Source organism: Nicotiana sylvestris, chromosome 3 (assembly GCF_000393655.2).
Source record: "Nicotiana sylvestris chromosome 3, ASM39365v2, whole genome shotgun sequence".
Classification (NCBI taxonomy): Eukaryota; Viridiplantae; Streptophyta; class Magnoliopsida; order Solanales; family Solanaceae; genus Nicotiana; species Nicotiana sylvestris.
Window position 1 is genome coordinate 149,588,193 of NC_091059.1, and position 23,991 is coordinate 149,612,183.

At 39.5% G+C, this 23,991-nt stretch overlaps 2 protein-coding genes and 1 non-coding gene across 3 annotated transcripts; 1 reads left to right on the forward strand and 2 right to left on the reverse strand.

Moving 5' to 3' along the window:
• Positions 1-4,429: 4,429 nt before the first annotated feature.
• LOC138888167 (uncharacterized) lies at positions 4,430-4,807 on the reverse strand. The gene has a single exon (XM_070169984.1). The coding sequence runs from the start codon at positions 4,805-4,807 to the stop codon at positions 4,430-4,432; it is 378 nt and encodes a 125-aa protein (XP_070026085.1).
• Positions 4,808-12,087: 7,280 nt separating this feature from the next.
• On the forward strand, positions 12,088-12,609 carry LOC138888168 (secreted RxLR effector protein 161-like). The gene has a single exon (XM_070169985.1). The coding sequence runs from the start codon at positions 12,088-12,090 to the stop codon at positions 12,607-12,609; it is 522 nt and encodes a 173-aa protein (XP_070026086.1).
• A 5,022-nt stretch (positions 12,610-17,631) lies between these two features.
• LOC138888869 (small nucleolar RNA U3) lies at positions 17,632-17,854 on the reverse strand. The gene has a single exon (XR_011406440.1). It is a non-coding gene; the product is annotated as a small nucleolar RNA U3 (small nucleolar RNA).
• Between the last annotated feature and the right edge of the window lie 6,137 nt (positions 17,855-23,991).

Here is a 23,991-nt window from a genome sequence, read left to right on the forward strand (position 1 = left end):
GCTATCATTGGTCCGCCAAATGACCCTTTTACCATTGAATAAATGCAACATGTAGCACATAAGATGCATCAGGATGGTCTTTTATTTTTGGGGTATACCTGTCCTAGACGGACCCAACCCCTATGTTGAGCCTCCAAAGTCAAATGCACATGATGCAACCAAACGTTCCTACTAGGGATCCGGCATGAAGTTGAGTTATTCTAGGTTCAAAACCTGAGTATTTGTTCTAGACTGTGTACCCAAGCGGACAACTCGAGCCGATGAGGGGGCTACGTACTGGGAACCAAAAGGTCATCCGGATTAGTAACTTGTCCGAGCCTCTTTCTTATTTCAAGGTATGACACTAACAGAATAGGGAGTCTCAACCAGCGAGCACATCCCCAAAGATGAGGAGAGAAGGGTTTCGTAGCAGTTTATATACAATTTCAGATAATATCGAAGCGGTAAAAGCAACATTTAGCACATTAGGGCCCAAACAAGTAATAAAATTAGATAATAGATAAAGCCAAATATAACAATTCATCTAAGCTCGAATTCTGAACCCTGAATCAGAGATTCTGGGTTCGATCCCCAGCAGAGTCGCCAGATCTGTCACACCTCCCTTTTTTCACTTACACCCCGAGGAGAGATGTATAAATAAGGGAGTTTTTCCAATTAAAGGACAATCGAAACAGAATTTATATTAAGAAATTCAGAGTCGCCACTTGGGAGATTTATGGTGTCCCAAGTCACCGGTTCCAATCCCGAATCGAGGAAAAGATTGACTTTGTTTAACAGTCTGCGAACTAGAAATCCGGGTAAGGAATTCTGTTAACCCGGGAGAAGGTGTTAGACATTCCCGAGTTCCGTGGTTCTAGCACAGTCTCTCAACTGTTATATTCGGCTTTATTATCTGATTTTAAAAACAATTATAAACCTATGTGCATTTTAATTTTTAACCTCTTTTATTTATTTTTTTTTAAAAAAAATTGCAACGTTATTAAAACATGTCGCGAACCACATCACATAAATGCACCCGAGGTTTTGACATATTTTAACATCGTTGAGATTTGGATTTGGGTCACATAAATGTGCACCCGAGTTTAGGAAGGTAAATTATTAAATGGCGCACCTAAAGCAACTACGCGTTTGCAACTTTGCGAAGGGCCATGGAAATTCACTAAATGGCACGCCTCGATTTCTAATTTCAAAGGATTTTATTATTCGAAAATGTATAATCGGGTTACATGAAATGCACCCCTGAATTAAGATTCACATATCGTAACCATGCCACGGGAATTGTACTCATGGCCACGATAACTTAATTACCCATAGTTACGATATTCGAGACTTAGTGAATTTCCCAAGATTTTGACAATATACCAACATTCAAACGTTGGCCATTTAAACAAATGCATTTATATATTAAACGCACGTTAATACACTATAGAACTGATGCCTATTCATCATACAAAGGCTACATAACTAATTTTATAAGGAATGTCCACTATCCAAACACACTACAATGAAATCATAAGAAGCCAACTAAACATTTTTAATGAATTTCCAACATTGATAGTACTCTCTGATTTCACACTTCATCTTAAACACATCACAATGCTTCAACAAACACATAAAAGAACGAAAATAGTTGTCAAACAATCATGGGAATGAAACAGACGAGGAATGAATAATTCCATACAATTCTGAAATTTATATCATTCAAACAAAATGTAATACCAGATTACAGCAGCACAAAGACAAACAGAGAATAAGCCTCTTCCAAATGAATCCGAGTTCAGCTAACTTGCAGCTCCAGAATTGGATGGAGACGTGACCAAGACCAACGGAACTTCAACTTCGGAACTTGCCGGAAGTCGATGAAACATAGGCAAACCTCGACTCCTCAGCATCGAAACTCACCGGAAAGTCGAACTAAACTAGAAAACGAAACCAGCAAACTCCATGACAGGGATTAGCGATTTGGGAGTTGAAGTTTGGTTGGTTCGTCATGTTGAAGCCAGAGATGAACAAGTTGGTTCGTTGGTGTTGAAACATGCGACTCAACAGGGTGGGGGTCGTTGGTTTGGTCGATGTAGAAAGCTGGGTCGTTTGGGGTGGTCGTTGGCTGTGTCTCTATGTGTTGTTGGAGCAGAAAGGGTAGGCTCCGATGGGGGAGGGGGTCGCGAGGAAGACGACGCAAGGAGGGGGGCGGGGTTCGTTCCCTGCGCAGCTGCTCGCAACTTTTCTGTTTTTCCAGCCTTTTCTTTTTCAGCATTTTTCGTTCTTTTTGTTAACCTCTTTCCATGCGCAGCTTTTTTCGTATCTCCTTTCCTTCGTTCATCCATGTTTTATATAGTATATAGTCTAGTTTTTTTTTGGGTAGGGTTTTAGGTTAAGGGGTATGGGCCTAGGAATTATGGGCTTGGCAATTGTGGGCTAGACCCAAAATTAGGCCTAAAGATGGGTTGCTCGAGCCCAAGCTCTATTCTTTCGCTGCGAACGAGATTAAAAATACGGGCCCATTTGTTAATTATTCCTACTTATTCAAATAATTATTAAAATAAAACTAACCATTAAAACAAATCTATTTTTGGTATTATCAAATATCATATTAAAATAAAAATACGATACTATTTTTGTATTATTTTTTTTAGATTAAAAATGACTACAAAACATTAATGATCCTATATTTTTTTTTAATTTTCATTTTTCTTGTAGTAAAACAAAGTAAAAGAGAATTAATTAAAATAGTTATATTAGGCCTAAATTAAATATTTTGCGCTAAAATATGAAAAATCTTGGGGGGGGGGGGGTCAAAAATCACATGTCTACAACACAACCCAAAGATGAATAAGAATTCATATATATAGACATATGGATAAGAAAGACGACAAAATGACATATATAGATGTCGAATACCCTAATTAACCGAACGAGTGGAATATCAACCTAATAGCATCATGAAAATATTTCAGCTATGATCCCAATGCCTTTCACAGAAGGTTTTTCTAGCAATAGAATAGTAAAATATCACATTTGACGTCTTAGGAATTTCCAAGAATTCGTGCAAAAAGGAAGGACAGAGCTTAGCCTTAACATACATTTCCAACGAACGTCCGAATGCCTGTAGTTCCTTCAAGAAAGTTGTTCCTTACGTCCTAAGCTTCGCAAACACTATATATATGCAGCTTATACACACCTATAAATAGTTCATAATTGAGTTTAAATCAGCAGATTTGTCATATGGCCCTAACTTGACGAAACGTCCGTAGAACTTTGTAAAAACGATCATAAAAGAGTCCCAAGATGATTATCTTGGAAAATCAAGTATAAAGCCTGAAGAACCAACAAGAACAACAAATTCCTATCTTCCAAAAATAGCTCCAAACACAGCTAATAGAAGGGGGAAACGATTGCAAAGCGTAGAGATTGAGTTTCTATGCATGGGGACAAACTTTAATGGTAGAAATCGTTAAAACGTACCTTAATAACTCAAGAATACCATGGAACCCTCTCTTCAGCTCCCTCACTGTTTTGGGATGAAAATGAAATGTTTTGGGGTCTTACAAGTCGGATTTTCCCACTTATACCACTTGTTTGACCCGACTCAGTTCGCGATCCGGTTTCAGCCTGGACAGTCCGGGGTAAAATAGTCATAACTTTTTACTCCAATGTCCGTTTGATGTGAGGTTTTTTGGTTGCAAACTAGACTTGTAGACCTTCGATTATATAGGTTGTGGGTCCCATACCTCATTATATATTGGGAGAAATGATCTGATACATTTGACCCAAAGTTTAGAAAAATTATTACAGAAATTTACGATAACCTTTGCCGACCTTTATTTCGCAACTTGCTTGACTCCAAAACTTAACATGTGACCCATGTGATATTATAATACCTCATAACACACTATTATTAGCATATTAGACACTCTTAGTCTTATCCCACAGGTGCAAGTTAACTTAAACCTTCCGAACGCGCGGGGTGCTACCCGAGCCATTTCTTTAACCACGAACCTTTGTTTAAGAGATTCCTTTGACCTAAAGCTTTAGTTAGTTCCTTGATATTACCACACATTTTCAGTCTTATTCTCCCAATGTGCTATACCCAATCGTATATACCTAATATAACCACGCCACGTTACGTATATTACGTAAGAGAAGAGAAAAAAACACATTGGGTCTCACAGTCTCCCCCCCCTTAAGAACATTCGTCCGCGAATGGGCCAAGTCAATTCCTTGGTTTCATTTTTTTTCCCGCTAATACGTTATTTGCGAGGCTATATTTGTTACATCTGCAAAGCATAAATCAAATTCTGAAGATTCCAACTACTAGGCTTCGTATAGCTATCTCGCAATAAGAAATTTAAATTGCACTTTCAAGTCATTTAAAATCCAATTAAGTGTTGTAAAGAAATAATTGCCAATTATTTAAATGTGACTCACCTTAAGTCGTAAATAGGTGGGGGTACTTCTTCCTCATTTCCTCCTCAGCTTCCCAGGTCATTTCCTCGATGTTGTTATTTCGCCATAACACTTTCACGGAAGCCACTTCTTTAGTTCGAAACTTTCTTACCTGCCGATCTAAAATAGCTACTAGTACCTCTGCGTAAGAGAAGTCTTCAGCAATGTGAATATCCTCAATGGGCGTAATACGAGAAGGATCTCCAATGCACTTCCGCAACATAGATACATGAAACACAGGATGGACTGCTCCCAATTCTGAAGGCAAATCAAGCTCGTACGCCACCCTACCAATCCGCCGAATAATCTTATACAGTCCAACATACCTGGGGCTGAGCTTCCCCTTCTTTCCAAATCGCATGACGCCCTTCATAGGCGATACTTTCAGGAAAGCCCAATCTTCTACATCAAACTCTAAGTCTCATCGTCGAACATCTGCATAAGACTTCTACCGACTTTGTGCTATACGCAGCCGGTCTCTAATAAGTTTTACCTTTTCCATTGCTTGTTGGACTAAATTAGGACCTAGCAACTCTGCTTCCCCGACCTCGAACCAACCGATCGGTGACCTACACTTCCGCCCGTATAGTGCTTCGTAAGGGGCCATCTGAATACTAGCTTGAAAGCTGCTACTATAAGCGAACTCAATAAGAGGTAGATGATCATCCCAAATTCCTTTAAAATCTAGCACGCAGGCACGTAACATATCCTCAACTGTCTGAATAGTACGCTCTGCCTGTCCATCAGTTTGCGAATGAAAAGCTGTGCTAAGATTTACCTGCGTGCCTAGACCCTTCGGAAAAAATTTCCAAAAATGTATTGTAAATTGAGCCCCTCGATCAGAGATAATAGATAATGGTACCCCGTGAAGGCGCACAATCTCCCGAATGTAAAGCTTGGCATAATCCTCGGCTGAATATGTCGTCCTGACTGGCAGGAAATGAGCAGATTTTGTAAGCCTATCAATAATTACCCAAATAGAATCATACCTCCATGGAGTGCGAGGCAAACCGGTGATGAAGTCCATATTTATCATGTCCCATTTATATAATGGAAGTTCAATACACTGAGTTAGGCCTCCAGGCCTCTGATGTTTGGCTTTAACTTGCTGGCAGTTAGGACATTGGGCTACCATCTCCGCGATATCTTTTTTCTTTCCATTCCACCAATAGATCTGTCGAAGGTCCCGATACATCTTTGTCGCTCCGGGGTGAGCTACATATCTAGAATAATGGGCCTCCGAAAGAATCTTGGTGCGGAGCTCTCCGACTGTCGGTACACATAAGCAGCACTAGTATCTAAGGACTCCATCTCCAGTTAGCTCAAATAAAGGTTGTCACTGCTGTGGAATACTTTCCCTCAGTTTTATAAGCTCAGATCCTCGTGTTGTCGCTCTTTCACTTCAGTAACAAAAGAAGATTTTGCCGTATTCTGAACAAGAATGCATCCAACCTTTGCATCTACCAAACGCACCTGCAAACTAGCTAGCTGGCATAGATATTTGGTCATCTTGACCTTATCAACTTTAACATGGCTTAGACTGCCCATGGACTTCCGGCTAAGAGCATCAACAACAATATTAGCTTTGTCAGGATGATATAAAATATCAACATCATAGTCCTTTAGTAATTCTAGCCATCTTCTTTGTCGTAGGTTCAACTCCCTCTGTTTAAATAAATACTGAAGGCTTTGGTGGTTGGTGAAAACATCAATATGAACCCCATATAGATAATGCCGCCAAATCTTTAGGGCGAAGACAACTGTGGCTAACTCAAGATGGTGCATAGGATAGTTCTGTTCATGTTTCCGCAACTGTCTGGAGGCGTACGCGATAACCTTACCATGTTGCATAAGAACACAACCTAGGCCAATTCTCGAGGCATCACAATAGACAACATAACCCTCAGTGCCATCCAGAAGAGTCAAGACAAGTGCCGTCGTCAGCCTTTTCTTTAGCTCCTGAAAACTTTGTTCACATGCCTCAGTCCACTGAAACTTAGCTCCCTTATGTGTCAGCTTCGTCAATGGTGCAGAAATAGAGGAAAATCCTTCCACAAACCTTCGGTAATACCCTGCCAAGCCTAAAAAGCTACGAACCTCTGTCGGATTCAAGGGCCTTGGTCAAGTCATCACAGCTTCAATCTTTTGGCCATCAACCTTGATACCATCGCTGGTAATAACATGACCAAGAAAAACTACAGAAGTTAGCCAAAATTCACATTTAGAGAATTTAGCATATAACCTGTAGTCCTGGAGAGTCCGCAATACAGTTCGCAAGTCGTCCGCATGCTCGGCTTTCGATCGTGAATATATCAAGATATCATCAATAAACACAATCACAAATTCATCCAAGAATGGTTTGAATACCCGGTTCATAAGATCCATAAAGGCTGCTGGGGCATTTGTAAGCCCAAAAGACATGACAAGGAATTCAAAATGGCCATACTCGTCCTAAATGTTGTTTTTGGTATATCAATATCCCTGACTCGTAGCTGATGATAACCGGATCGCAAGTCGATCTTCGAAAAGCATTTGGCACCTTGTAACTGGTCGAACAAGTCATCAATCCATGGAAGAGGATACTTATTCTTGATAGTGACTTTATTTAGTTGCCTGTAGTCAATACATATCTGCAAGGAGCCATCTTTCTTTCTAACAAAGAGCACCAGAGCACCCCATAGGGATGTACTTGGCCTAATAAAGCCTTTATCGAGCAAGTCCTTCAGTTGTTCCTTCAATTCCCTTAGCTCTACAGGAGCTATTCTGTAGGGAGGAATGGATATAGGCTGCGTATCAGGAAGCAAATCTATAGCAAAATCGATTTCTCTTTCGGGGGAAATTCCTGGAAACTCGTCAGGGAATACCGTCGAGAATTCATTCACAATAGGAACCGATTGAAGAGTCGTTGGCTCCTTATCTATATCCCCGACATGAACCAGATGGTATATACAACCTTTAGCAATAAACTTCCGATCCCTAAGGTATGAAATAAACTTACCCTTGGGCGTGACTGCATTACCTTTCTATTCAAGGACAGGTTCACCCGGAAATGAAATCGGACCAACTTTGCACGACAATCAATATTAGCATAACAAGCTGCCAACCAATCCATACCCATAATGACATCGAAGTCTAGCATAACCAATTCCACTAAATCAACAGAAGTTGGACGGTCATTAATTAACATTGTACAACCTCGATAGACATGATTAGCTACAATATAGTTGCCAACTGGCTGTGGCAACAACTCAGATCCCATGTCAAGCTTACCAGCAATAAATGGAGTAATATATAAAAATGTAGAGCCGGGATCTATCAATGCATAAATGGCATGAGAATGTATTGTCAATATACCTAGGACAACATCTGGGGATGACTCTGAATCCTGTCGGCCTGTGAGTGCATAAAAGCGGTTCTGGCCACCACTATAACCTGAGGTGTCTCCTCCACCTCTCCCCCTACCATATCCATGAGTAGATTGTGGACCTGGTCGGGGAGCACAGACTGAGGGCGAAGAGGCTGCTATGGATCCTGAAGGCTGAGCTGGTGCACCTCTGCCTAACCCCGAGCACCGGCTAATAAAATGTCCTGTCTGCCCACATGATAACAAGCACTAGAACCCTGTCTACACTGCCCGATGTGCAGCTTACCGCACTGAGTACATGGAGGAATAGGCTATCTCATTTGTGCGGAACGCTCTTATCGACGGCCCTCAGGCTGACTTGAGCTCTGCCCCGGTCCTGACTAAATACAACGATCAAACCGCTGGCCTTGCATCTGTGGTAGGAAACTACCTACTGATCGAGGTGGATATTGATGGAGTGGGGGCTTGAAATCAACCGGTGGCTCCCTATAAGACCCTATAGTACAAGCCCTCTTACTCTACTCCCTATGCTTGCGAGTATCACGAATCCGACGGGAAAGGTCCTCTGTAGTCTGAGCGAAAGCCTGTGTGCGGGAAATATCTACATCATCTGATAGGGATGCTACCCTACAGTCTCTAATCAGATTATCCCCCAAACCATCCACATAATGATGAACTCAATATCTGGTGCATACCTCGCCAAAGAATTAAACTTATGGCTATAATCCCTCACACTCATACCCCCTGCTTCAGGCTAAGAAACTGGTCAAGACGGGCCTCCCGAACCTCCCGTGGCAAATAATGGGCTAAAAAAAGCCTCAAAGAAGTCCTCCCACTCTGCTGGCGGAGCATCAGGTCATCTAGATCTCTCTCATGCCTCATACCATAGGACGACTACATCACGTAGTCGAAAAGAAGCCAAATCCACAACCTCGGTGACGGAGGCATGCATCACCCTCAATAGAGGTAGCCCGATTAATCAGTGAAAGGCAACTTTGAGAATTCCTCAACGACCAAGCTAAAAAACAATTTCAGGAAAGAGAGGCGAACAGAAAAAATGAACCAGAAGAATCACAGCACGTCATCCACATAATCATTGGAGGGGTCAATGCCCCAAAGGAACCCATTTTCAAACGGACAAAAATATGCATCATCAAGGAAATGAGAACTCAGAGTTACATACTAGAGGATGCTCTCACATTCAGCAAAGAGGACAACGAGACCTTGTCTCAACCTCATAATGACGCACTAGTAATTTCTTTCCTTTTGAATAAAATTCAAATTAAACGTGTGCTCGTGGATCTAGGTAGCTCAGCTAGCATAATCAGGTCGAGAGTGGTGGAGCAGCTCGGATTACTCGACCAAATCATACTCGCCTCTCGAGTCCTCCATGGATTCAACATGGCGAGCGGGATAACAAAAGGGGAAATCATCCTCCTGGTCAATGTAGCCGAAACAATCCGAGATACCAACTTGACTGATGGGACGTCTACCGTTGTATTCAAGAGGCAGAATACGCTAGGGTTTTCTAATAGCTAGGGAAAGTGGAGTGTTGATGAGCTTATTACTGTTTGGGTGGTAGAGGAAACGAGGATCCAAAAGGAGAAAGTTGAGGGTGTAGTGAACTTTGTTAGTTCATCTAGATCAGTTGATTATCCCTCTTATAAAAGAAAAGGTGGACCCTAATTTCACAAAAGGAAACATGGTCAGTATCGTCATCCAGGTGATAATAGTGGTCATACTAATAAGCCTGGTATTAACCAAGGTCAATATCATAATACTCTTGGTCCTCAAGCTGTAATTAAGAAAGAAATCAAGTGTTGGGATTGCAAACAAATAGGTCATAAGAAATCTGGCTGTCCTCTGAAAAAGAAATTAGGTAATCTTTTGACTTTTGTCTGCTTTGAAACTAGTCTTGCATGTTCTTTTAAATTCTTGGTGGTTGGATAGTGGTGCAACTGTTCATGTAACCAATGACTTGCAGGATCTAGTAAGCAGACGGAAGCCAAAAGAGGATGAAGCTAGTATTGTTGTGGGCAATGGACTCAAAGCAAAAGTAGAGTTTATAGGGACATCTATTTTACCCTTTAAAAATAATTCTAGTATTTGTTTAGAATATATTATTTTTGTACCATTTATGAGACGAAAATTAGTTTCGGTTTCCCTTTTGGACAAAGCTGGTTATTCATTTCAATAAAATAATGGTATTATTAAAATTTCTTATGATTCACATGCTGCTACTGATGCCTTTTTAAGTGATGGTCTATATCGCTTGAATGTATTGAATGAAACTTTTTCTGCAATGCATGTTGAAAATATTGCCCACAAAAGGTCTGCTATGAATTTTGATATAGAAGGATCTCTTTATTTCTTCACCGCGGATTCTCGCATCATTTTCTTGAAAAGATATTATATCACCGTGGGAGAGTTTAAAATGAGTAATGTTAACCATTACGTCTTACCTATTATGGCATACGCGTTTTGGTCATATTTCTAAAGAAAGAATTGAACGATTGATAAAGAAAAATATTTTACCTGTTCTTAATCCAAAAGATTTTGAAACTTGTGTGGATTGTGTTAATGGAAAAATGACCAAGGTTAAGAGAAAGGGTTCCACTAGGAGCTCTAAACTCTTAGAAATAATTCATACTGATATTAGTGGACCTTATGTACCTACTTTGACCAATCATAAGTATTTTATTACTTTTATTGATGACTTTTCAAGGTACTGTTATATATATCTTTTAAAAGAAAAATCTGAAGCACTTGATAAGTTTAAAATTTACAAGACTGAAGTTGAAAACAGCTTGGGAAGTTCATTAAGATAGTGAGATCTGACCGTGGTGGTGAGTACTATAGAAAATATGATGAGTCTGGTCAATGTATGGGGCCTTTTGCTTTATTTTTGCAAGAATGTGGGATAATAGCACAATATACCATGCCAGATACTCTTGAGCAGAATGGTGTGGTTGAAAGATGAAATCGTACTCTCATGGAAATGGTGAGAATTATGATGTCAAGGACTAGCCTACCTGAGTCTCTTTGGGGTGAAGCCTTAAAAACAACTAGCTATATCCTGAATACAGTTCCTACAAAATCTGTCTTGAAAACTCCCTTTGAACTATGGACAACTCGAAAACCTAGCTTGAATCATTTTCACATTTGGGGATGTCCAACTGAAGTTCATATTTATTCACCTGCAGAAAAGAAAACTGATCATAACACTACCAGTTGTTTCTTTATAGGCTATCCTGATCACTCTAAAGGTTTTTCTGTCCTGGGCGTGGCACTAGAATCGTTGAGTCTATTAATGCAAAATTTCTTGAGCATGATGTTTGTGATTGTGATTGTTCATGTGGTAAGGAAATTGTATTGAAAGAGAAGGAAGTCATTGTCCCTGTACCTATTGTACATGAAAATGTAGTAAACCAACCTATTCATGAGGGGGAGAATCAAGGGAACAACGACGCAGATCCCATAGTTCCTGAGCAAAATGTTCAAAATGAACCACTCCGTAGGTCACAAAGAGAAAGAATATCTGCCATCTCTGATGATTTTATCGTGTATGTGACTGAAAATCTCAGTGATACAGCTGGAGAGCTGACTGATCCTTTATCATATGCTCAAGCTATTTCCTCTAAATTTGTTGATAAATGGCGTGAAGCAATGAAAGATTACATGCGCTCTATGGAGCACAATGGAGTGTGGGAGTTAGTTGAATTGCCTGTAGGTTTTAGGCCTATTGGTTGTAAATGGGTGTTTAAAACTAAAAGAGACTCCAAGGGAAATATAGACCGTTATAAAGCAAGGTTGGTTGCTAAGGGTTATACTCAAAAAGATGGTATTGATTATAAAGAAACATTTTCTCCTGTTTCATCCAAGGATGCATTTAGAGTTGTGATGGCTCTTGTGGCTCATTTTGATTTAGAGTTGCATCGGATGGATGTTAAAACTACTTTATTGAATGGTAGTCTGCTTGAAGAAGTTTACATGGTTCATCCCGAAGGGTTTAAAGAAGCTGGTAAAGAACATCTAGTATGCAAGCTTAACAAATTCATATATGAGCTTAAACAAGCCTCCAGGAAGTGGTACTTGAAATTTGATGAAATTATTACAAAATTTGAATTTGTGGAGAATAAGCTTGACGAATGTGTTTATCTTAAAATAGCTAATGGTAATTTCATTATCATGGTTCTCTATGTTGATGACATTCTTCTTGCAACAAATGATTTGGGCTTGTTGAATGAGACCAAACACTTTTGTCTAGGTCTTTTGATATGAAAGATCTTGGTGAAGCCTCTTTTGTTCTTGGGATAGAAATTAAAAGAGATAGGTCACGTGGTATATTGGGTTTATCACAACGTTTCTATATTGAGAGTGTTCTTAAAACTTTCAATATGCAAGACTGTAGACCTGGTGTTGCACCTGTTGTAAAAGGGGATAAACTCAGTAAAGATCAATGTCTAAAAAATGATGTTGAAATGAGAATAATGAAAGATGTGCCATATGCAAGTGTTGTTGGTTGTTTGATGTACATACAGGTTTGTACAAGGCCTGATATTGCATTTGCTATTAACATGTTGGGAAGATTTTCTTCTAATCCTGGGTGGGCACATTGGGTGGCTGCAAAGAAAGTGATGAGATATCTACAACGCACCAAAGACTTCATGCTTGTGTACAAAAAAGTTGATGACCTGGATCTTCTAGTATATTCAGATTCTGATTTTGCAGGTTGTCAAGACACTATGAAATCAACTTCTGGGTATATTTTTATGTTGGGTGGAGGTTCTATTTCTTAGAAAAGTGAGAAACAAAACATCACTGCTACATCTACAATGGAAGCTGAGTTTATTGCTTGTTTTGAGACTGCTTCACATGCTGTCTGGATGAAGAATTTTCTTACTAAATTACAAATTGTGGATTTTATATCTAAGCCGGTGACTATTTTCTGTGACAACAGTGCATCTGTGTTCTTCTCTAAGAATAACAAGAGAACAAGATGCTCTAAGCATGTTAGCCTTAAGTTTCTTAAGGTTAGAGACATGGTAAAAGAAGGTGACATATGTATTGAGCATATTAGCACAGGATCTATGTTGGCAGATCCTTTGACTAAAGGTCTTAGGCCTGTAGTGTTTAATGAATATGCTAAAAATATGGGTATTTTAGAGTCTTTTGATGTGCTTTAGTCAGTGGGAGTTACTTTGTAATTGCTGACTGAGATATTGCTTTTAATAAATTCTATTTTTACGCAAGCTTGTGTTATTTGATGTATGTTATGCTTATGACTAACATAATTTATTTATTTTTATTTCCAATTGGATATTGCATAAACTCATGATATCTTTGAGTCTTGCTGCTTGTTGCCTTGATTATCCCGGATAAGGCACATGGGAATCCTCCTGAGGTGATATGATTTTGTGTCACTTGGAGGCTCCTGAGGTGATATGGTTATTATATTACTTGGAGGATTATTTCTTTCTAAGAGGTGTGGCTCTAATCACCTTGATTAGAAAGATAATATGCTTAGCACACATGTTTGATCCATGTTGATGGAAATTCTAGCATATGTGGTCGTAGATAGAATTCATACCTTAAAAAGGTATAATGCCTGCTACGATTCATTGTTAGTCTTCTCTATTGAAACTGGATGGATTGTTATATGGTCATTCTATCCTTGGCTATGTGAGTAGTGTGGCCACTATAGAGTCTAAAATCTTTTTTTTTTCAAAATGATTTTCTTAAAACTCAAAAGTTTTAGAATTGTTTTCCTGTCCTCACTTAACGTTGGCATCCAAGTGGGAGAATGTTGGAATTTGGACTTACGTTAATTGGTTATAGCCTAAAAGGATAGTGACGTGGCCCAAATGGTGGATAAATAAAAAGCCTAATATTAAATATTGTGTGTGTGGATAAGTGAGGCCCAATAACTATTGGCCTGTGATGGGTAGACACTCTTTATAAATAGAGGCCAACCCCCTTTCCCTAGCTATTAGAAAACCCTAGCGTATTCTGCCTTTTGAATGCATGGTAACGGTAGACGTCCCATCAATCAAGTTCTTCGGACTGTGAGAGCGCATAGCTAGTGGATCATGGAAGTTGGTCTCAGGCTTAATCGTCGTTTGCTGTCGTTGCTGAATCTATGGAGTTTAACGGTACGCTTCCTTAGACTCTAACTCAATATTATAATTTTATATCGGTATGATTATTTTTTAATCTCTACTATGACTGCGAATTAATAATCTAACAATTAGCACCATCTACTCATAATTGTTATATTTGTAAGCCACTGATCCACCATAAATCTTTAATATCATCACCAAAATGATTCCTGTGGCTATGAGTGAAGACCATTGCACACAACTACACACTTTCATATCTGGATGCTACAACAAAATGGGAACATTTATAAATCTTTAATACTACTACAGACTATCATTTTAGAAAGAGGCCAAAACGAACAATTTTAAATTGGTATGCCACATAGGAAACCTTATTACCCTCAATGTTTAAGGTTTGACTTAATTATACTTAGTATACCAAATTACCAATTCTATACCATAATTAATTAAGGGTATAATTAATTGTATGTTTTTTACTTCTTAATTAAAGGAATCTGAAAATTCTTCTTTGTTCAGAATTTGAAGTGCTTAATCCAGGCATTTTTGGATGCAGATTCCTCCAATATTCATTCTTCGATGCAATAAGTTTCTCGTTGAAGCCTAATCCAAAATATTGCTTTTGGTTCTTCCATATATTCCAGATGATGCTATTAGTTGTGATGGAAAATCAGTAGCAACTTTTGGTGAATAAATACTGCATTTCTTGGGAATGTTCGGTAATATTAACTGGAAATCTTACCTTAATATTTCCCAATTCAAATATCCATCAGAACCATTCCAGTTAGAGATAAGATGAAAACAGAATCAATTAGCAACAGAGAATATGTTAGATATATACTGAAAGAACATATCTTTTAGTATATTTTCTAAAACAATTCTACAAATATACAACAAATCAGTTTAAGTATGTATAAAGCAGTATTATTTGTAAGGTTATCTACATAATTACTACATTTATACTAAATTGTAGACTGTTTTTTGTAGAAGATTTGTAGAAGTTTTAGTCGTTTTTGATTTGTGAAAACAGAAAACAAAGTATCTACAATCAGAATACAAATAATCTACAATTTATTTACAAAATATCTACAAACTGGGTACATTGAATTTTAATATCCCAATTCACATTCAATTGTAGCTTAATTGATATTTTCGACATAATTGCATTTTTTGCTGAAGATTTTGTAGAAGTTTTAGTCGTTTTGGATTTGTGAAAATAGAAAACAAAGCATCTACAATTAGAATACAAATAATCTACAATTTATCTACAAAATATCTACAAACTGGGTACATTAAATTTTTATATCCCAATTCTTATTCAATTGTAGCATAATTGGGATTTTTGACATAATTACGTTTTTTCAGAAGATTTGTAGAAGTTTTTATTTGTGAAAACAGAAAATAAAGCATCTACAATCAGAATAAAAATAATCTACAATTTATCTACAATTTTTGCAATATGTCTTCTTCTTCTTCTTCTTCTTCTTCTTCTTCTTCTTCTTCTTCTTCTTCTTCTTCTTCGAGTTTCAATATGAAATTCAGTCAAAACCAAGTCTAATCTTCACCAAAACCCCTCAAAATTGAGATATAAACTCCAAACCATATTCCCGATTATTTTCAACAACACTCAATCCAAACAAATAATGATTTTTGAAAATCCAAATTTGAATTCAAAGCTTTCAAGTTTTTTAATGGTTGTCAATGGTGGAATTGCTGCTCTCTTTTCATTTGCTTTGTATTACTAAAATTTGCGATTGAGAAATAGAGAGAGATGTAGAGAGAATTTCTGGAAACAGAGTATATCGCAAAAACAGAGTATGAAAAATCTTGTTCTGCATTGTGGAAGATCAGAGTGAAGCCGGCGATAACTATGGAATGTGTGTGATTTGCGTTGGGAAAGATCTGGAAAATATTTAATTTCCTTTTTTTAGCGCGCAAAATAAGGAATCATAAAACTACAATGATTCCTTATTTAATGCATTGTATATATTAGGTAGAAATACTATTAACATATAGGGTAATAAGCAAACTATGAACATATTTAATAATATAGTTTTATATATGATATATATAGGAAAACGCCTCTAGTTACAATCATTGGTATTGCTTTGACGAAACTGAAATTTAAGAAAGAAAATTAATTAAGCTACGTCATCAAGAGCATATTTTGGGAACCAATTAACTGATTAGTTAAAAAAAAAAAAGACTATATATAAGAGGGTTAGTTGGAATTAAATAGAACATATTATAATGCTGAAGATAGTAGATACGTGTCAGTCGACACTGTACTCGTCCAGCTTAATAATTATCGTGATGACGATTAACGAGAAATAAGTTCTCCTAAAGTTTTGTCTACAACAACTAAGAAATTCAATATAATTTGACAAGCGGAATCTAGGGAAAGTAGTGTTTACGTAGAAGGTAAAGATGTTATTTTCAATAGAGAATCAGCTTAAAAAGAATTAAAAAGAAATAATAGCAGTAAGTAATAATACCAACGAAATAATAAAAATCGAAGCGAAAGAAACAATAGCCAGGTAATAAGAAAATTGAAGCTAAAGAACACAGATAATTTATATTGGTATTTTAGAGATTAGGTTATGGTACCTTCTATTAAATGTATCTTTGGATTTAAAAGATTTATTTTTTTGGTTTAGCATATTTTTAGTAGTCTGTCGTTTTACCTTTTTCGTACTAAAGATTTTATTTTCGGTTAAAACCTTATTAAACAAAAGTGAACAAAATGTTGTATAGTTTAATGACATAATTGAATAATACTATAGCAATTAAATCCCATTTCTTTTCTATGGAACAGTGGGCGTTGTTTTCGAGAATTCGTTCTCTCAATATAGTTAGGAGTGGTACAAAAAGCAAAGGGGAAGACCATCATATCATATGATATCAAAATACCAACAGCAAAGAAAAGGGTAGGAAAAATAATAAAAAATAGAAAAAATAAAAAAGCAATTTTTAGACTCATCTAGGTTTGGATAATGAAAGGATGCAGATGTAAGTCAAGATAATCCGGCGCACTATTCGTACAAATACCAAAGTGGTCTATCCAAAGAACACTAAGGGAGCATAAAATGGGATAGGATAATTGCAACGTTAAATTATATTAATTAATTATGATTAAGTGCTACATTAAAAGAACATATTTTTAATTAAGTATAGTTAAATGATAGGAGTGTTTGTAAAAGTAACATGCTGCGTATTTTTTGTGGGTAAGTTTTTCTTTAACGTTAATAACAAGCTAATGATGAAAGCAAAAACTAATTCAAAAGAAACGCTTTTCTTCTTTTTTTAGATACGTACACTCCTTACTCTCCATGTGCGTGTTCCTATTTCTTCTCTAGTTCATTCAAAATAATGTTTCTGTTCCTTTAAAGTAGTTAAATTACTCAAGGAAATTACTTAAATTATTCAAAATAATCTTGTTCCAAGGAAAAAAGAGACGCATTTAGGCGTCGAAGGAAAGAAAAATCAAAAAGATTGGGAGTCTGTCAGACAGCTACGTGACCATCCCATCCCAAGCCTGCAAAGCAGAGCTGAGAACGATCATCTATTGCTTCGTAGATCACAAGTAACCATGGTCAACGGTTAAATTACTCAAGGAAATTACTTAAATTATTCAAAATAATCTTCTTCCAAGGAAAAAAGAGACGCATTTAGGCGTAAAAGGAAATAAGAACCAAAAAGATTGGGAGTCTGTCAGACAGCTATGTGACCATCCCATCCTAAGCCTGCAAAGCAGAGCTGAGAATGATCATCTACTGCTTCCTAGATCACAAGTAACCATGGTCAATTGTTAATCACGTTCTAGTCACATAGCCACGCCTCATCAACCAGACTTGGTTTTCTGTCTCCTTATAACTCAAGGATACAATGGTACGAGCCTATAGAATAGATCCTGTTCAAGTAAGGTCGTGTCCTTCAGCTGCGGTGAGCAACAATATAACTAGCGGATAGCTAAGTTAATGCGCCGATGTGGGAATAGCTCTTACTGCATGCTTCAACCCTGAGAAACTAGCGGGCAACATATACGTTAATGCGCCGATGTGGGACAACACTTATGCCTAGCTTCAACCCCTGACTAACAAGTGAGGTAAAAAGTGGGGTTTCTATATAGGTCCAAATTTGGACGACCACGACTATTGACAAATATGACAAAAGATGAAATCTTCACAACACGACATCCTGTGAAAGACGTGGACGACCGACAGCGGATAGAGAACGCATGACTTTTGCAGTAGTGTAGGTCTAACAGGAGGCATTAGGAATATACTTTTGAATATTCCCTATGATATGTTTTCTAAGGTTCAGAAGGGGGTTGTCCCTTGTATATAGTGAGGAAAAAACCTTGTAAAGGGGAAAAACTTTTGACTAAGAGCACCCATTGTAATATTTTTTCTACATCTTTGGTGATCATTTCACACTTACTCATCCGGCTCCACGAGATCAATAAATATTATTTTCCTCATTCATCCCTTATGTCTCTCATTATAGAGTTTATTATATTTGGCTGAGATTTACCCATTCATCTTCTTTAATTGATTTAATCAAAAAGGTTTCAATATCTTTTGGGTCAAACAATTTGGCGCCGTTTGTGGGGATTTATTTAGCTAAGATTATAGTTTCATCTAGACTCCTGAAAGGGATAATCACTTCTTCCGAGCTTGGTACAAACCGACAATGGCAGGGAAAAGGAGATGCAAGGCAAAAAGTCATAGTAGACGTCACAGCCAACCTCGTAGACACCATTAACGAAGATAGCAGAGAGGATCACGAAAATGAAACACCAAACATCACATCCGGGGGAGACAGTTCACCTCCCCCACACGGAAGCGTGACTGCTTCACGCGAAAGGGAAGCCTCCACATCTGCAACAGGAGAGGCACCACCGATAGTAAGAAGACTACTGGAAGAATGGCTAACAAGTGCTCTGAACACCATCCTTGATAAACCCGCCCAAAGGGATGATAGGAATGTGGCACATGCAGATGTCACGATAAACGAGGGTGAGCAAGATGCCCACCGTACAGGTAACACTTATGTTGCTAATAACGCAGGCAATGATACGTTTGCAGCCGTTTTCAAGAAAATGGAGGAGATGGAAAATGAGAATAAGGCACTCCACGACCAAATGAAGGAACACCAAGAGAGAGTTGACAAAATACCACGCGCTTCAAAGTTGCTGCCAAAATGCGATGTTGGTCGATTCATCGAGCAACTATACAATGAAGAAGCGACCCCTTACACCATTCCAAAGACCTTCAAAATGCCGCCCTACTTGAAGATATATGATGGTACTACCGATCCAGAAGACCACATCATCCACTACGTTACAGCCGTAAAAGGCAACGATCTCTCAAAAGAGCAGGTACCATAGGTACTGTTGAAAAAGTTCGACGAAACCTTAACAAGGGGAGCCTTGACATGGTACTCTCAACTACCAGCACACTCAATAGCAACATTCGAGGAAATGGCAGACAAATTCGTCACCGCCCATGTAGGAGCCATAAAGGCAGAGGCTAGGGTAAATGATATATTTGCCATAAGACAGATGCACAACGAGGGACTCAAGGACTTCCTAGCTGGGTTCAACAGGGTAAGAATGAGCTTGCCGAATGTGTCAGAAGGAATGGCAGTAGTGGCCTTCTAGAACTGATTAAACAGAAACGGGTCAAGAGCGACCAAAAAATTGCTAAGCAGACTCATGAAATACCCTCCAACTACTTGGGAAAAAATCTATAATGCCTACTACGCTGAGGTACGAGCCGACGAGGACGATCTAAATGGACCGACCCAACGGTTGACGTCACTCCAAACCGAAGCAAGAAAAGATCGTCGCAACGACGATCGAAGAGATTAGTTGGAGTCCCGCTCCGGTCGGGAAAGGCATCAACCCTACGTCAAGACGTCTGCCCCGCCTCCACCACGGCGCACGGATGCTCCTCCTCGGCATACGACACCATGTCAACACGAGAAAGGTATGCCTCCACTCCTATACGCTCACAATTTTTGTGTTTCTCCTTCAGAAATAGTGTACGCCCTATAGAAACTCGGTCCAAAGGTGCAATGGCCGCAAGGGATGAGGTCAAACCCTAGCACTTGGAAGCCAAGCGCTTTCTGCGAATTTCACCAAGAAAGGGTTCACAAAACCGAAGATTGCATAGGACTACGACAGGAAGTAACGAAGGCTAAACCAGGGTCACCTGAAGGAGCTGCTGAGTGATCAAGGACAGACTAACTTCGCCCGCGAAAGCGAACAACCCCAAGGACCTCCAAAATCGCCTTCTCCCGCCCGCACCTTACAGATGATCATCGGCGGGGGCGACGGCACAACGATCAATCATGTCAAGTTCACCACCACACATAAACTCAAATGATCAATCACTCACGAACAGTATGATGACCTCGAAGACAGTATTATCTTCGATGATTCGGATGCCGACGGTTTGTCTTTCCCTCACTTCTTGTTATCACTTTACGTATTGCAGATACTGATGTAAAAATAATAATGGTAGATGACGGGCGCAGATGCGTGTATTATCCATCCTCGAGTCCTCGTGTAGATGAGACTCGAAGATAAAATAATACCGTTGTATAATGCTAATAAGTTTTAATAATGCAGTTGAACGAACTTCTAGAGAGATAGTGCTAACTGTCCTAGACGGAGGAGTCACCCTGGAAATGACATTTCACATCATGAACTAGGAAACACCTTACAACGCCATCATAGGGCGCTCGTAGATACACGCCATGCGAGCGGTCAATTCTAGTCTCTATCAAGTGATCAAGTTTCCTACCCCATGGGGAATATTCAGCATTTGAGGGGAGCAACGCACCGCACAAGAATGTTATCGCATCACCCAATAACAATCAGCGATGTCGGGAGCCAAACTTAACGTGTGGACAGACGTTATCAAGTACCCCGACATCGTGGAAGCATCTGAATCAACGTTAGAATATCTTGATCCCGTCCTGCTAGACGGCAACGACATCACAAAAAAGGCTTATATCGGGCACAACCTCTCGGAACCAGGTAAATTTTATAAGTTCTTGACTGACCATGCCGATCGGTTTGCCTTCTCCCATGTAGATATGCCAGGCATCCCAAAAGATATCGCCACCCACAAGTTAAACATTGACCCCCTATATCTACCGGTGCGGCAAATAAGAAGGAAGTTCAACCCCGCAATCAACGACGCCGTAAGCGAAGAGGTCGATAAGCTACTCGCAAATGGCTCCGAATTTTTTTCTCCATTGCTACACATCGACCAGCTCATCGATGCAACAGCAGGACACGAGTTGCTAAGCTTATTGGATTCCTATTCGGGTTACAATCATATCCTCATGGAAGAAGAAGACTAGAAGAAAATCACTTTCATCACTCACCAGGGAACATACTGCTATAAAGTGTTGTTGTTCGGACTAAAGAATACGGGGGCGACACATCAGAGATTGGTCACCAAAATGTTCAAAAACCAACTTGGTGAAACAATGGAAGTCTATATCGATGATATGCTGGTTAAGTCGAAGAGGAAAGAAGATTATATCGGTCATCTGAAGTAAGCCTTTAACATATTGAGACAGCACAATATGAAACTAAACCCCGAAAAATGCGCCTTCGGTGTAAGCTCGAGAAAGTTCCTCGATTTCCTAGTGTCACAAAGAGGCATCGAGGTCAACCCAAAATAGAAATCGAAGAAATACCCGAAACACTGACCAGCAAAAAGTAGGTACAAAAATTGACGGGATGGATAACAGCCCTATCGAGGTTCATCTCACGGTCATCGGATAGGTGCCATAAATTATTTAATGTATTAAGAAAGGACAACGGGCTCTAGTGGAATGCAGAATGCGTCGACGCCATGAGGAAACTATAAGTGTACTTGTCTTCGCCACCCTTACTCGCCAAAGCAGACCCAAGCGAGTGCCTCCTAGTCTATCTAGTCATATCCGAAGTCGCGGTAAGTGCAGATCTAGTCCGGGAACGCCAAGGTACGTAATCTCCAATTTACTATATCAGTAAAACCATAATTGATGCTAAAACAAGGTACCCCCACCTTGAAAAACTGGCTCTGGCACTATTCGTAGCTTCGCGAAAGCTTAGACCATATTTTCAGTGCCACCCCATAAAGGTGGTGACAACCTTTCCTCTCAGGAGTATCCTCCACAAACCCGAATTATCTGGTAGGCTGGCTAAATGGGCCATAGAATTGAGCGAGCACGATATAACATACCAACCACGAACCGTAATAAAGTCGCAAGCGCTTGCCGACTTCGTCGTCGATTTCAGTGCAGAGATACTGCCCGAAGTCGAGTAAGAAGCACTTCGCACTTCATCTGAGCGATCTGGCCTCTACATCGATAGCGTGTCCAATGCATCGGGATCGGGACTGGGACTCGTACTCGAAGTCCCAACCGGAGAAGTAATTCGTCAATTTGTACGATGTCCTAAAATGACTAACAATGAGGCCAAGTATAAGGTCGTAATTGCAGGATTAAAATTGGCCCTCAAGTATGGTGCTCGGCGGGTCATCCTCCGCTGCAACTCTCAACTCGTTGTGAACCAAGTTACTGGACTTTCCAAATTAAGGAAGAAAGGTTGCAAAAATACCAAACTGAAATCCATAAACTACTGCTATAATTCGACGAATGTCGATTCGACCAAATACCCCGAGCACAAAACATCGAAGCAGATGGTCTTGCCAAGGTGGCAGTAGCAATTAAAAACATCACCAAGGAGAATGTGGTCACCCTTCTCCACTCATCAATAGACCAAGTCAAGGTACATTCTATAAATTTAGCTTGGGACTGGCGTAATCGCATCATATCATATGTACAGGAAGGAACACTCCCACAAGATAAAAAAGAAGCCAAAAAGCCCTGAATACAAGCGGCCAGATACAGTCTCATAAACCACGACCTTTACAAAATGACGTTCAGCGGACCGTTAGCCAAATGCCTTTGACCCAATCAAACAAGGCGTGTGCTCGAATAGGTACACAAAGGCCACTGCAACGCTCATACCGGCAACCGATCCCTCGTTAGGTGTCTTATTCGTGAAGGATACTACTGGCCCACTATGAAAAAAGAGGCAGCGGAGTACGTCAAGAAATGCGAGCAATGCCATAAATACGCCCCTATGATACACCAGGCATAGGAACTCCTGCACTCTGTCACCTCTCCATGGCCATATATAAAATGGGGCATGGATATAGTCGGGCCCCTCCTAGCAAGGCGAGGTAAGATACGCTTCCTTTTGGTTTTAACTGACTATTTTTTCAAATGGGTGGAAGCAGGTGCATTCGCTCAAATACGTGAAAAAGAAGTTATCACGTTCATCTGGAAAAACATCATATGCTGCTTCGGCATCCCCAAAGAAATTAGTTGCGACAACAGACCCCAGTTTGTCGGGAAAAAGACGACTAAGTTCTTCGAAAAATGGCATATCAAGCGGATACTCTCCACGCCATATCATCCTGCCGCCAACGTTCAAGCGGAATCCTCCAATAAAATAATATTAAACATATTAAAGAAAAACCTTGAAGATGCTAAAGGGTTATGGCCGGAACAACTACCGCCGCGCAACACCGAAGACCAGCATAGGTGAGACACCGTATTCACTGGTCTACGGCACCGATGCAGTCATACCCGTTGAGGTCGGGGAACCTAGCCTGAGATACTCCAATGAGAGTGGATCAAGCAAAGACGAAAGCATGTTACAAGACCTGGATGAGGTCGAAGAACGAAGGGATATGGCGCACATAAGAATGGTGGCCCAAAAACAACAAGCGGAAAGGTACTTTAACAAGAAGGCCAAAGTACAACCACTCAGAGTCGGGGACTATGTACTAAGGGCCAAAACGCAAGCAGCGAAGGACCCAAATGAAGGGAAACTGGGAACAAATTTGGACGGGCCGTACAAAATCACAGCAGCAGCAAGTAAAGGAGCATTCCAACAAGAAACAATGGAAGGAAAGCTATTACAAAATTACTGGAATGTCGCCCACCTCAAGTACTTCCACTTCTGGAAAAAAATGCCTCCCAAGTCGTACT